Source organism: Agelaius phoeniceus, chromosome 3 (genome assembly GCF_051311805.1).
Source record: "Agelaius phoeniceus isolate bAgePho1 chromosome 3, bAgePho1.hap1, whole genome shotgun sequence".
Lineage (NCBI taxonomy): Eukaryota > Metazoa > Chordata > Aves > Passeriformes > Icteridae > Agelaius > Agelaius phoeniceus.
In genome coordinates this window covers 66,084,950-66,098,529 of record NC_135267.1, presented here as the reverse complement: position 1 = coordinate 66,098,529, position 13,580 = coordinate 66,084,950, and the positions used below count along the sequence as shown (strand labels likewise).

The following is a 13,580-nucleotide window of genomic DNA, read 5'->3' as shown; positions in this document are numbered from 1 at the left end:
GACAATGAGGAGCTTTGATGGAAGAGGGTAAAATTATCCAGCATGGGGCTGAGCTGGATATTCTGTACAGATTTCATAGCAATTATCAAGTCTAGGTAGAGAAAGGAGCAAATGCTTACTTTGGAAGAAGCATTGGAAGAAAGTGAAGCATTGGACAAAAGTGAAGGCCAAACTGTTACGGACCAATCAAGGAATGGGAGAATATGATAAAGTTCAATAATTACTAAATCCAGAAGAATTAAATGCTTAGAGGGTTTAATTTTAGCAGCATATAATATATCAAATCAATTAAGCTCCAGTTTTACTCAAAAGATAATTTTTTTAAACCAAAATGCAAGTATGGTATTTGCACACTAATTTCTTACAACTGTACAAATAAGACTCAGCAGTAAGAGGGGATGCAGCTGTCAGTCTTCTCCATGAAAGAGAGCGTGGAAATAGAAGAGACACAGGATATAAGGGACACATTCAACAGTCTGAGAGGATTTGGGTTTTATACATCAGGATTTTTAGACAAAAGATCAGGTGACAGCAGCTCCTGTGAGCAGTGGATCATAATAAATTCGTAAATAAGTGGCTTCATTAAGTCATTCCTACTCTGGCAGGAAAAAATACAAATTTTTCTTTAATTTAAGATTTATGAACTCAATTTAAGAACTCATCTAATATGATCAGTTCTTAAGATACAAAAGAGTCTGCAGTACAAAAGGCCACTACCACACACATCTACAATATAAAGAGAATTTTATTTTATAAGCTCTCATGAACAAATCTGAGTTCACATGCACATGCCAAGATAGAAATTAATATTTAATTACATATGGAATTTAGACTGTATGCAAGCAGATCTCTCTGCAAGGTCTTTTTTACCTCAGACTGCAACTCCCTCATATTACAGGCATTTAATAGATGACCTGCTGTTTCCTCACAGCACAAAGTTCCACAAATATGAAAGTTCATCTCCTGACCCAAAATAAATTAGAAAACTGTTTGCACATGGAATAAGGAGTTGCATCAGTAAACTGCAAAGAAAACCAAGACAACTATCCCACTCTCATGAAAAAGTATTACCATTATATACAGTAGTTATAACACACAAAAAGTTTACACTTCCTTGTTATTTACACTGGAGTGCAAACAGAGCATATACCTCAGCTCCCACAGCAATAAATCTTTGTTTTCCCCACACACATACTGCTCTCTTGGATTCCCCAGGTTCCAAAGACACTGCTCCATAGCAATAGAAGCCTTCTCTCAGTTTTGTGCTTCTTGTAAAAGCACCACATCTACAAGTTGGGCTACTGAGAAACCAGAGAAGGAAGAGGTAATTTTACAAACCCTGCAATACTCAAACTTCAACAGCATAGGACAGACATGATCTGGAACAACACGTTACACCACCTTACAGCAGTTTCAAAGTAGGCCCACCATTTATACACACTGAACATTCCTTGGCAGCCTCCACTATATCTGAGCTCTTGCTTTCCATGCTGGTACCTGCTTAACTCCATCAGTTCTTGTAAGGCTGGGTTTTGCATTTGGCTTCAGACTGCAGCGCCCAACCTGAAGAGCAGAGATGAAGTTAAAATTATACCCAAGAAACTGAATTAGAAGATGTTTACAAGAAAAGCATTTTGGAAGAGTTGTTGCACTTCTCTCAACATAGAAAGAATAAAATACTAAGTCTATGCAATTGGTTTAAGTACATTTATTCTTCAAAACACTTAACAGCTAACAGAGGCTTGGTTACAAACTCATGAGATTATTCTGCTTTAACCAGAAAAATTCCATCTTTTTGTATCTACTCCTGAACATGCTGGCCTTAAGCAGTCTCTCTTCCAAGACTTCATAATCCAGCTGTCAGATCCTGGAACAACAGCTATTCCATATACAAGCTGTTCCAGGAGCTAGTTTTGATCTTTGTATCTAGAATCAGGAATGTCAGCTACGCAGTGCAATAGTCTGCAGCATCAAAAATACCAGCATGGTTATTTTTAGGACATTTTAATTTCTCCTTTGGGGGAAAAAAAGTCAAAGAAATTTATTAAGACTGCACCAGGTACTGCTGACACACTGCAGTCTGTAAAATATATGCTACATTGAGCCTGGAAAATCCTTGTGGCAGCTGAAATTAAAAAAAAAAAATCAAATCAAATCATTACAGCTAGAAAGAGGAACACACACATTAGTTTTCCTCAAGTTTTCAGCCACACAGCTAGCCACATGTAAGAGCAGCTTCCAAAGAACATCTATGGATATCTGGATTTCCACTGTATGTTCTCCATTACGGTAACAAATGCCACAGCCCAAATCTTTTCTCTCACTCTTACAATAAAAAGATAGAATTGCTAAGCAGAGAGACATAATTTAAATTAGTGCCACCTATTTCTATCAATCTCATCTGAGCAGTTCTGAGGTTTGTGGAAATGCCTAAAAACCAACAAAACAGCACTGCTGGACTGTATAAGCTGAGGTAACTGGCACAGGCTGATATGCAGAAATCAGTGCTCAGAACCACCTGAGTCCAATGGCTCTGTCTACCACTTCTTTGTTCCTAGGAAAATCCGGATTCTTCATGGGTTTTACAACAGAATCAAATCTCATTTTGGATAAAGATTCAAACTGTATGGAAACTACACTCAAAGGAAAATATTACAGACTATGCATTTATTTCCATTTCTGAGCAGTTAGGGTGTATTAGTGAGACCTTTCTGGACCTTCCTAATATCCTTATTTGAAAAATTAGTCAATAACTGTTTAAGCACACAGTTTCTATGCATGGATACCTGCCAGGTACCATCAAGGTACGGTCCATAGTTCACTCAAACTATGACATGAATTTTTAAAATCAGTCTTCTAAGTTGTTTTTTTTCTCTGCACACCTAGAAGTGCATTTACCAGTCTAAATCCACCAAATTATTTTGAGATTTTCTGCTTTGATTATACTTTAAAGAAAGTAACTACCTAGGCTGATAGCTAAAAAAATTGTGGAGAAGTTCTAGGCTTGTGAAAACTCTGCAAGTATCCATGAAAACAGCAGTCAGTTCAAGAGTACAAACACAAATTCTTATATAAAAACATACCACTGGCACCTCAGGACTAGAAAATGGAGAGCTATCAAAAGAATTATTTTCTTTGTCCAAGGAATCATCTTCATCATCATTTTTATGTGCAAATTTCTGCTTTAGAGCTTGAGTTAGTACAGCAACCGGATCCCAATCTGAACTTTGCATCTTATTGGGTCTAGAAAGAGGAGTACCTCCAGGAGACCTATGAAGGACAACAAAAAAGTTATTGTCTCCTGACCCTAATCCTGTGCTCACTAATCCAAACTTTAGAGGCAACTTCTGTAAACACCCTATTCTATAAATCCCTGATTACACAAGTAATGCTGCTGTTACATCAAAGCAATTAATCAAATACAATTGATACAATTACACCCAACAACTTGTCAGCCACATTCTTAACCTGAAAACACAAGTTGTTGCTGTTCCATGAAGAAAGCTGGCAAAAAATCAACACAAAGTGTTAAAGTATTGCAAATAACAAGCACAAAAAAAGGCAAAATTGCAGTTTTTATACCAAGTAATTTAAAAGTTATATTTAAGTCTGTTAATGGGAATGTCCCACTAAGGTATTTCATAATCACTGTGAACATAATTTAATTTAAATTTTATTCATTTTAAGTTCATTTAAATTCAGAAATCAAAACGGCACCTACACCCCAAAATTAGCATAAATGTGGAAGCTAGTGACTAGTCCAAAATAAAAAATCCTAAGTCTTTCTAACCATTGAGAAACCTTGGGGGGGTGGTGGGTGGAAAAATCTAGAAGTGTTCAGAGTTCTGCTTGTAAAGTGCAACTTCCAGGCTGATGATTTGTACCTAATAATGCACACTGACAACACCAAGTTCTAAATCTGGCAGTTACAGTAATGGCTGCTTAACACAAAACCTGAGAGGACTGAGTTCATGGTCCCTACAAAAACAAGCCCTCACAGCACTTGCACAATGTGTAAGATGGTGTTTGGGGGGTAGAAAATGGGATCTTCAGGCTCTCAGTTTCTGAGAACAGAGGACTTCCCTTTGCAGTGCACACAATTAACTACTGTCAGAAAAATTGTAACAATTTCGATTATTACTCCTCCCAAAAATATAAATTTTTCATTACTCAGTTAAGCTCTACTTCAGAACATGCATAGATGCCTAAATCCAGAAAGTATTTTCAATGTACAAGCTACCACTTCCTGCTAATTATGCCCATGCTCAAGATGTTAAAACTGTCAACCTGAACATCTCATTTTCTTCATACATGGAACTATAGACAAAAAAACATATACACAGGAAACACACAGGTTTACCTAAGTGCATTTTATATTTGTGTTATTTACTGTGAGAATGTCATCAAAAGCATAAAGAGATGCTTTGGATTTGCATGCAAATTATTTGCCCAAGTTTTTTCCTAGTCATTTTCAGAGATAAAGCTCACAAGTTAAGAAAATGTTGACATGAGAACACAATAAGTTTTGCCAAGTGACATTCTTCCCACATTGAGAGCTTCTAATACTCATTATAGGTTCAGTTTTTCTTACTTTTTCAGTCCAAGTTCAGAACAGAATACTCAAGGTGTAATCTCTATTATACCTAGCATAGCAGAGACCAGAAGAGGTATTGAAGTCTTTAGTAAAACTAAAGACTTCAATTTTTTTTACAAGTCAACTGCACTTACCATCAAAACAGCTGACCACTAAAAATATTTCGAATCCTACCGAATACTGTACTATTCAACTGCACTACTGAAATACAAATTTATGAAACATTTTCAATAAATGATACATGTTTTTGTAAACACTTCAAAGCTTGAACCAGGATATTTTGAGTATGCTAGCAGTAGTTTTCTAAAATTTCACTGAGGATTTGGACTTTCAGAGTGAATCCAGAAGGGTTATTTTTTCAGATCAGTTTCCTGTGCCTGTGAATGCAATCCTGTAAGCAACCTCTCACCTCCCCACACCAACCTGAGATTTGCATACTGAAGCAGCACAGCAGTTTAAAATGCTGCATCAGTCAGCATGTTTTAAATGCATCTAAAAGCCATGTCACAAGTATCTTATATTTCACAATGTGAACTCAGAAGCTGCCAACTTGAGTTTGTCAGGAGTAGCTGCTCTTTGAATGACTGGTGTTCTCTGGTGCTACTGAAGTGCTGCTGATGCTTAGATAGATAGCCTTGGCTTGCTGAGATGCACATCCAGTCCAACTTACCTCTCAACAGCTCGCAACTGAACTTTGTTTAGGTCTTTCAAAACATCCCTCATACTGGGAAAGTTCTTTGTCCTCTGGTGATCAGTACTGTTAGCTGCAGCTGAATCACTGTTTCTTGCAGCTCGGCGTTGTTTGATAAGTTCCAGTGCAGAATTACTAGCATCAACAGCAGATGGTGCACCAGAAGGAAGTGGAGGAGGCGAGGGAATTACAAAGTGATTGTGAGAGACGGACAATGGCGTAGAAGTCATGGCTGGGAGTGGGTAAAATCCACCTGGAGTGCTGTGTGTTTTAAAGGCTTCTGCATACAGTTAGAGAAGAAAAACAATAACATATATTATCATCTAAGATTAATCAGTTTTATGTCAAGATAAGACTGCCCTCTGAAAGCAGTCTTTTTTTTATACACCTTGCACATTGCAACACAGAAGAACTAAACTTAAAATAAAGAATATTACTTCAAACCCACAAATTCAGAATACATGAAGTAATGAATCGGAAGTGTCTTGTGCTGCTCTGATTTTCACTTCTTGTGTCTTCAATCTAGGCACTAGATAAATCAGCAAAGTAGCCTGCTGCTACATATGGTGATCAATAGTCTAGAAGTTACAATAACCTACATGAAGCAAAAGATAATCACAAAACATACAAAACAGGTTACAATACTGAGCGCAATGGAGAAGAGACAGAGAAGACCCAACACAACAGCTGAATCACAGAAGTGCCTCACAATGCCACACAAAAGTACCAAGTACCTCACATCAGTCCAAGTATTTCAGCAACCACAGTGGGGTTGGTCTGCAAGTAAGACAATTGAGACTCAAAACTTACCAGGAAAAAAAAGAGGTCACAAGACAGAGGTACATATTAGAGACCAACTACCCAGGATACATCTGTCTGTAGCATTTGTTTTTGTTAAAGCCCCAACCAGACTGACTTAGAATTCTTCCTCTATGCATTAGTTTAATAATTTGTTAGAAACAGTGCAAAACCCCAAAGGGACAAAGTCTTTAACTTTTTAAAACAGTTATTAGTAGCCTATAGATAGCGATGTTACTAAACTCCTTCACCAACATGGAAATTAGTATAAAGAGTACTTAGGATCAATTGCATTTGAACTTAGCAAATAGACCACAAAACAGAAAAGACAAAGTGCACCAAATAGCAAAAAGAAAAACAAAATATTATATTCAGTAAATTTAGTTGGTGTATCTTCAGTTAGAGAAGCTAAGGATATTCTCTACCAATATCAGACAAGGCAAGCTCTAAAGCAAAAAGGAACATTGGTTTGCTTCAAATTGGAAGGGCTTACGTGAGGGAACACTTCCCAAGGTCTGCACTGAAACAATTGCAGCAATCTGAGCACGAAGAAAGGTCAGCTCATCTTCAAGGGCAGAAATTTTCTGGAGTGCTGCTTGATCAACACCAACTTTTTGTGCACTGTTTTTTGGAATGTGCTGTATTGAATCCAGACGTGGATATGGATCAGGAGGAGCCGTACTTTTCTCTTTTCTCCTCAATTCAGTCCTACAAAGCAAAAAAAGGACAGTTTCAAAAGGCTCAGCCAACAACGGAAACCTCAAAACTACTTGGGCTGTTCAAGCAAGTTAATGTCACTCAGCAAGATGACTACACTTTTAACTACTCATAACTTCTGAAATGTTTCAAGTCTCCCTTTGCTCAAGTACAATGAAGATCCTTGCAAAGTCATCGTGAGAATCAGTCAGATAATTCACTCGGATAATTAAACATCATAAAGTCACACAGTAAGATTGTCATTATTCAATAATTATTAGACTGACACCATAAGGTGTCTCTCCCTTCCTGCCACATGAAAGGCAGGAGAGGCAAAGAATAATGATGTCTTAATTAGGCTTCAGAAATTATAGCCATTTATCAAACTCTAAGATGAACACTGCCAGCAGCAAAGTAGTTACAATCTTTCAGAAAAGGTACTTGAAAATAATAAGGTTTAATACAGACTCACAGAACTAGAATCTCACCTTCTGTAAGCTACTATAACCAAAGACAGCATTAGAAAATTGTGCTGTCTCAGGTTTTAATTTAAAAAAGTGTTTCAAGTCTGTGCCTGCAAAAATAAACTTAAAATATAAGTATAAAATCAAACTACCAGAATTTCATTACGAAACATGGAAAGAAATTAAATTTACCTGATTCATTTAATAGCACTAAGCACTAAGCTTTGATGGGAAAAAAGCCCAGATTTTTCCCTTATTTTAAACATCCTTTAACTTCAAATCAGACCTGAAGCACTGTTTCCTAATTTGCCAAAACCCCCTCGCTGGAAACACTGCTTGAGAAGGAAAAGATATCAGTTAGAAGAGTTGCTCTTGAAAAACATCCCACAGAGTCAGAGGAGGAGGAGGAACAAAGAATGGAAACAACAAAAGAATGAACTGTCATAGTTCTGTGAATCTGGCCTGCACGACCAGGACAAAACTGGCCAGGATTTTTTTGTTCTTTCAACGATGTTCTTGTTCTTCTGCTATTTTACAGCTGTTACAAACAAACTTTAATAATTTAACAATTATGCCTCAGGAAACATAAGATGAAACACACTGTATCCAACTTCTCCAAGAAAAAGTGTGTCATTTGAATTCATCAATTTCTTGTATTTTCATTACTGGCAAGTACCACAAAGGTCACAGACAAAACAAATGCCAATATGAAGCAGAATTACATTGTCCTATACAGATGCAGTACAAGACAACACAAGTGTGCACATTTTAATCTTGCTTCTGGCTCTAACTCATCCTCTGATTTTGAATACATCTTTAGAGGAACAGCAAGACAACTTTCTATTTCTTCTCCAGCAGGGAAAAAAAAAAGAGACAAGACTTGTATATTATTTGTGTCTGCAAATTCTAGGACAATTTGTCATTTCACACTACCTGAAATATTTTCTAATTTGTAAAAATATTTTCCTTCAGCCCTCTATAAAAGCTAGAAACATTTATATAAACTATATTGAAAATAATTTTAAAATTTTAAAATAATTATGTTTGTTTTTCCATCAAAGCAGCCATCAAGGCTTACACATGGCACTGTAAAAAATCAAAGCCAAAAGGAGACATTTAAATATTTTTTCTTGTTTCCCCATTTATAAAGTTTATCAAACAGGCTGTAAACTAGAAAGACAAAGATAGGAATAGTCTTACAGCATACTGCAACAACCAGCTCCCTCCCACACAAAATAACTTGCAAGTGAATATCATTTAAAGTACCAGTAATGCACCTGACATACTACTATGAAGAGAAAAGAGGAGACTCAATTTCAGAAAACTTGCAGAAAAGAATCCTTTACATAGTCATTATCTTCAGGTAAGGAGGAAGTGCTCTCGCTCCCCCTCAAACCCAAAAGCCCAAAATGTTTCCAAGAAAAGATTAGGAATAATGGAAAACAAACTTAAAGACATAATCATGCACCATAGAGAAGGCCAAAGTTATTTCTTTTATTCCTTTTGACACTTTTACTTACCTAAGTCTAGTACATACTTGTCCTTCATCATTTGCCACCCACAGGATGTCAGCAAGTGATGGAGCCACAGGAGCTGGAGCTGCACTTTGTTCATCATAACCCACTGGACTTGGGTCTTGAACAAACTAAAAACAAAGAATGCCAAAAAAACGTATGAAGGGAAACTTAATTCAACACATACTGAAGGTTCTGGCTCAGCAAAAAGGAATTTTTAAACAGTGCTATAATGAAGTTGAAAACAGTGAGTATAAGGGATGCACCACACAATTACACAAGCTAAAAAGAAGAGGAAACCTATCATCAAATCAAGAAACAAGAAAATACAAACAGGTGAACTATACACATGACAATAAATTTCTTACTTGAAAATAAGGTCTGGGGTAGGGCTCCAAGGAAAGAATTGTCCCAAGTCTACGGACAACACTTCGAGTAGATCCATATTCCTTTTTTTGGCACACAGATGTGACCTAAAAAGCAGAAAACCTTTGAACCGGAGAAGCAAAATCAAAGCCCCCAGTTCTTAATCTCACTTTAAGCAAAGTTATTTAATGATTCCATGTTACAGGTAATTAAATATAATGCAGTTTGGTTAACCTAACTTCTCGATGCTCTTCTCAAGCTGAAAGTCCAAAGAAGCCTACACTAGTATGACAGTGTCTAAAACACAGAATATTTTTAAGAGGCACAAAGGCAAATATCTTGAGATAATGTCAAAAATGCTCATTCCATTAACTACATGCAGCTGTGTAAGTCTTGGAAAAGAACAATTAGCAAAGCAGTGAAATAAATTTAACATACCTTGGCCTGATACTTCCTTATGACAGCATATAACTGCTGGAAATGCCATCCTGATGAGACTGCTGAAGGAAGGCAAGTTCCGAGAGTACGGCTGATACTGCTGCCAAACACGTGAGTTTCAAAAAACGCGGCCTGTCAAAAAAACCAGCAGCTTCCAACAACGGAACCAGAAAGTAATGAGGGCAGCTCAGCCAAATCAGCACTCCTGGAGATAGTCGCTGTTTTCCCACGAACAACGCTAGGACTGTCTCAGCAGCACAAGCTGCGGCAGTGCCCCACTGCTGACAGCCCCCGGAGGAGCTGCCCATAGCCCCACGCTCCAACATCAGCCCCTGGCCCGGCACCAGCGCCTCCTCAGCTTCCCCCGTCGCACCTCTCCGGCTCTCTGAGCGCACGGCATTGGCTGCTACTGGGCAAGGGCTACGGAGCCTTTTATCTGAAACAGCAGAGCACGAGCAACCAACACCACTGACTTTCTGACGTTCAGCTCAGGGCAAAAAGCGCCACTTGACCGCCTGTATCAGGGCAGTGCCTCCACGTGCGGGCAGCGTGCTCCGACAAACCCGGCTGCGGGCAAGGAGGGCGCTGAAGCCGCCCCACCGCCCGCGGAGCCGACCTTCCCTCCCTCCCTCCGCCCAGCCAAGCGGCTGCAGGCGGGACGCCCCGCCCGAGCGGCTCTCCGGGCGCAGGCAGCCGCCGCGGGGTCTCACCTGGTGCTGCGGCCAGCCGAGGTAGCGCAGCAGCCGGCGGAGAAGCTGCAGCAGCAGCAGCGCCATGGCGGGCGGGGGCCGCGCCCGCCGCAGCGCCCAGAGCGAAGCCGCCTGCACCCGCCGCGCCGCCGGCGGCCGGGGGCGGGGCACCGCGGCAGCCCCGCCAATAGGAAGCTGGCAGCGCCGCGGCAGAGCCAATGAGCGGCAGGGCGGGCCCGTCGCGGGGGGTGTCGGGAGGAGCGGTTTGAACGCCGCGCTGCCCGGACCTGCCCCGCTTCCTAGGGAGCACTCCCGGGAATGCGGGCGGGCCGTAGCGCACCGCGGCCAGCTCGCACGCCTGACTGACCAAGGGACTGCACTCACGGAAAGGTAGCTTCTGCCTCTGCCAACACAGCACGCACCAGCAGAACAAATGCACCAGAGCCTGTGAACTCACTGAATTAACAGAAAGGAGCTACACTGAGATGGTTCAGGCCTTCGATGTAGCAAACTCCTAACTACTTCATTCACACTCCTAAAACAAATACACAAAGTATCCTCAATGCAACAACTGCCCAGTAACACCTGACTACACTGACTTCCAAAACCGGGCTTTGAAATTCCACACTTGCTCTTCCTTCATCTTTGTAAGATTTCTACTGTTTTCCTCAAGAGAATTTGAAAACTTGAAGAAAGTTAGCAGTGCTAAAAGTGCTTCTAGGAGAAGATATATCCTCTTCCTCCAGCTATGCAGTCTGTTCTTGGAGATGACCTTCCCTCATCTGTGCAGTCGGTGTTCCTGTTGTTAGTACTGGAGTTCCCACAGCAGCATTGCTGGTTACTGTTATCCATGTCAGGTGGATCCATTCTCTAAGACCAAACACAGAGTAGCACTACTGGTAACACACATAGTAGTAACAGCATACAGCTGGTTCAGGGGACTAGGAAGTTTTAAGCTTGAGGAGAGAAAGGGTAAAACGTTTTAATGGATATGTGTAGAAAAACTGTACGACAATGCTTGCCTTAAAGGAACGAGAAAAAAGTACTTCTCACCTACTCCTCCAACACCTCACTAAAGAAGAGGAAGTGTCAACACAATGGGAACACACAGCTCTACTGGAAAGCCAGGAAGAGACAGGATCTCTCAAGCAGCAGCAAAACCAAGGCAATTTAGTTTCATTGCAGTACCAGTAACCAGCTGCACTGAATGAGAGGTGCAGTTGGGAACTCGTACAGAAATGCTTCAAGTCAGCAGGTACAGCTCTGAACAGTACAGAAGGGACCTGCAGGATCTTCTGAACAAAAGCATCTTCTGACAAGCCAGCTTTAGAAAACAAGAAGTGACACAGGGCTCAAGGCTTAATGCTGCTGCCGTACCTCTATAGCTGAGCCAAAGCTCAGGGACAGCTCTCCTTTTAAAGCACTAGCAACTGCAGGAAAGCTTTACTCTTACGCAGCTGCCCACTGTTACAGTAATGCTGATTGTTCCTGGGAGGAAAGAGGATGTGCGATTTAATTCCAAACCAAGAAACTAAATGGACACTGTACTAACAGTACAGCTACTGGATTCCATGTTGGTTGGTGGCCTTTTTTTGCCTAGTAAAATGTATGCCTGATTTTATCTCAACTGCAGGGATAACTTCAAACTCTATGAATCCACTTCATCTCTGCATGGTGTCCTAAAAAGTGCTTCATTGCTGGAGAGCAGAGAGTCAGAATGAGTAGCTGAATTCAAAAGATAGTTAAATATTTTATACCAGCATAATGTCTACACAATTTTTTCCCCCTGTACCAGCGGTCTTTACCTTTTAACAAGAGAAATGCAAAATGCACTGAAATTCCATTCACAGGTCATGCAATCACCTTAGCAGCACATGTTTCTTAGCACAGTGAAAATTTACTCTTGTTAAAAGACAAGTGCTGAAGCACTAGACTTAAGATTAAAAAAGTGAACTCCACTCCCACTTTGTTTCTTGCAGATCTCTCAGAGACAGACTGCAACTTGCATCTTTGACTACATTATCTCTTAATTCGAATTAACTTATTTAAAGAAATGTTAGTGGCTGTAATTGTGTGTTCTGTAATCAAATTACATTTCTGATAAACTACAATGAAATTAGGGATTGCAAAAAACCCAGATTTTTATCATCTAACCTCCAGACTGGTTTGTAGGATCAAATGCCATTACCAAAGCAATCTCTACCAGATCTCCTTGGATATTCAGCTAAAATACAAAATTTAAATCTGCCTCGTCTTGCAGGAATTGTACTGCTTTGTGACACACAGACCCTAACAATCCATTTTCAACTTGACATAAATGATACAAATTACCTGTTATATGGTCATGACAGCTCAAGCATATCTTGATCCTGTTCAGTTCCAGACTGATGTTTAACTTTACTTCATTAGGACAGGCTTTGACTAGTGTTTGCTTTGTTTGCAAAGTTTGCTTTGTTCCCTTTTTTGCTTATTCTAATTTAATATACACAAAGTCTGAGTTTTGCTGAGAAGTCCAAAGAATACTCTGTTTATCACTTCAAACAGCTATTAAAAGATGCACTGTACATGTAAAAGCCAATCTGGCAACAACTGTTTAGCTGGGCTAAACGTTTTAAAACATAAAGAGGGAATGACTTTATTAACTAACTACTACTGGGAGACAAGTATTGCTCCTGTTTCCCTTTCTACACAGCTGCCTGCAAATTAGCAAAACATAAAATATAGTTTCTTCAGCTACAGTGAGGATTGTTTTGTTTTCCTTCCTTCTAGTGTTTAATTTGTATATGTTTGTTAACTACTTCCTAACAGTAAAGCAAATAGGAAGGCATACATTATATAGGTATTTAATATTAACACCTCTATCAAAGTTTTCCTTTTCTTTTTTCCCCTACTTTAAAGATATTATGCCTTTTGAAAGGGTGAGTAAGAACAACTACACTTTTAACTCCACGTAACATTGAGATTTAGTTTATCGATAGCATTTTGAGAAAGACAAGCAAAGTAATCTTCTTGTATTAGAATGTCCTTGTTCTGGTAATTTAAGTATATTACTTTCATGCTTAACATTCTAGAGGTTAAGTGTGTAACTACCACTAAACCTAAGCTTGAGGGTTTGGTTGTTTTTTTTTAAAAACAAACCAAAAAACAACAACCAAAAAAAAAAAAAAAACCCACAAAAAAACCAAAAAAACAAAAAAAACAACAACAACAACAACAAAACAAACAAAAAAAAAAAAAAAAACAAAAAAACAAAAAAACAAAAAACCCAACCAAAATCCCTTTAATATCTGCACTTCAGCTACAAAAATTCTTGCAGCACAATTATTAGAA

At 39.3% G+C, this 13,580-nt stretch overlaps 1 protein-coding gene across 7 annotated transcripts; it reads right to left on the bottom strand.

Annotated features, from left to right (window-relative positions):
• Positions 1-727: 727 nt before the first annotated feature.
• Positions 728-10,449, bottom strand: MTFR2 (mitochondrial fission regulator 2). Of its 7 annotated transcripts, none has more exons than XR_013181393.1 (9): positions 10,272-10,440; positions 9,562-9,693; positions 9,126-9,230; positions 8,764-8,888; positions 6,577-6,791; positions 5,265-5,565; positions 3,084-3,270; positions 1,397-1,563; positions 728-1,298 (listed from the first exon to the last, which is right to left on the bottom strand). XR_013181393.1 is itself a non-coding variant. In XM_077175504.1 (9 exons), the coding sequence occupies exons 1-9, from the start codon at positions 10,335-10,337 to the stop codon at positions 1,287-1,289; spliced, it is 1,209 nt and encodes a 402-aa protein (XP_077031619.1). In that variant the 5' UTR covers positions 10,338-10,449; the 3' UTR covers positions 728-1,286. The 7 variants fall into 7 exon arrangements, 3 of the variants coding, with proteins under 3 accessions (XP_077031619.1, XP_077031621.1, XP_054485841.2); XR_013181392.1 differs by having other exon boundaries at positions 1,402-1,563; XR_013181391.1 differs by having other exon boundaries at positions 728-1,301; positions 10,272-10,439.
• Positions 10,450-13,580: the final 3,131 nt, after the last annotated feature.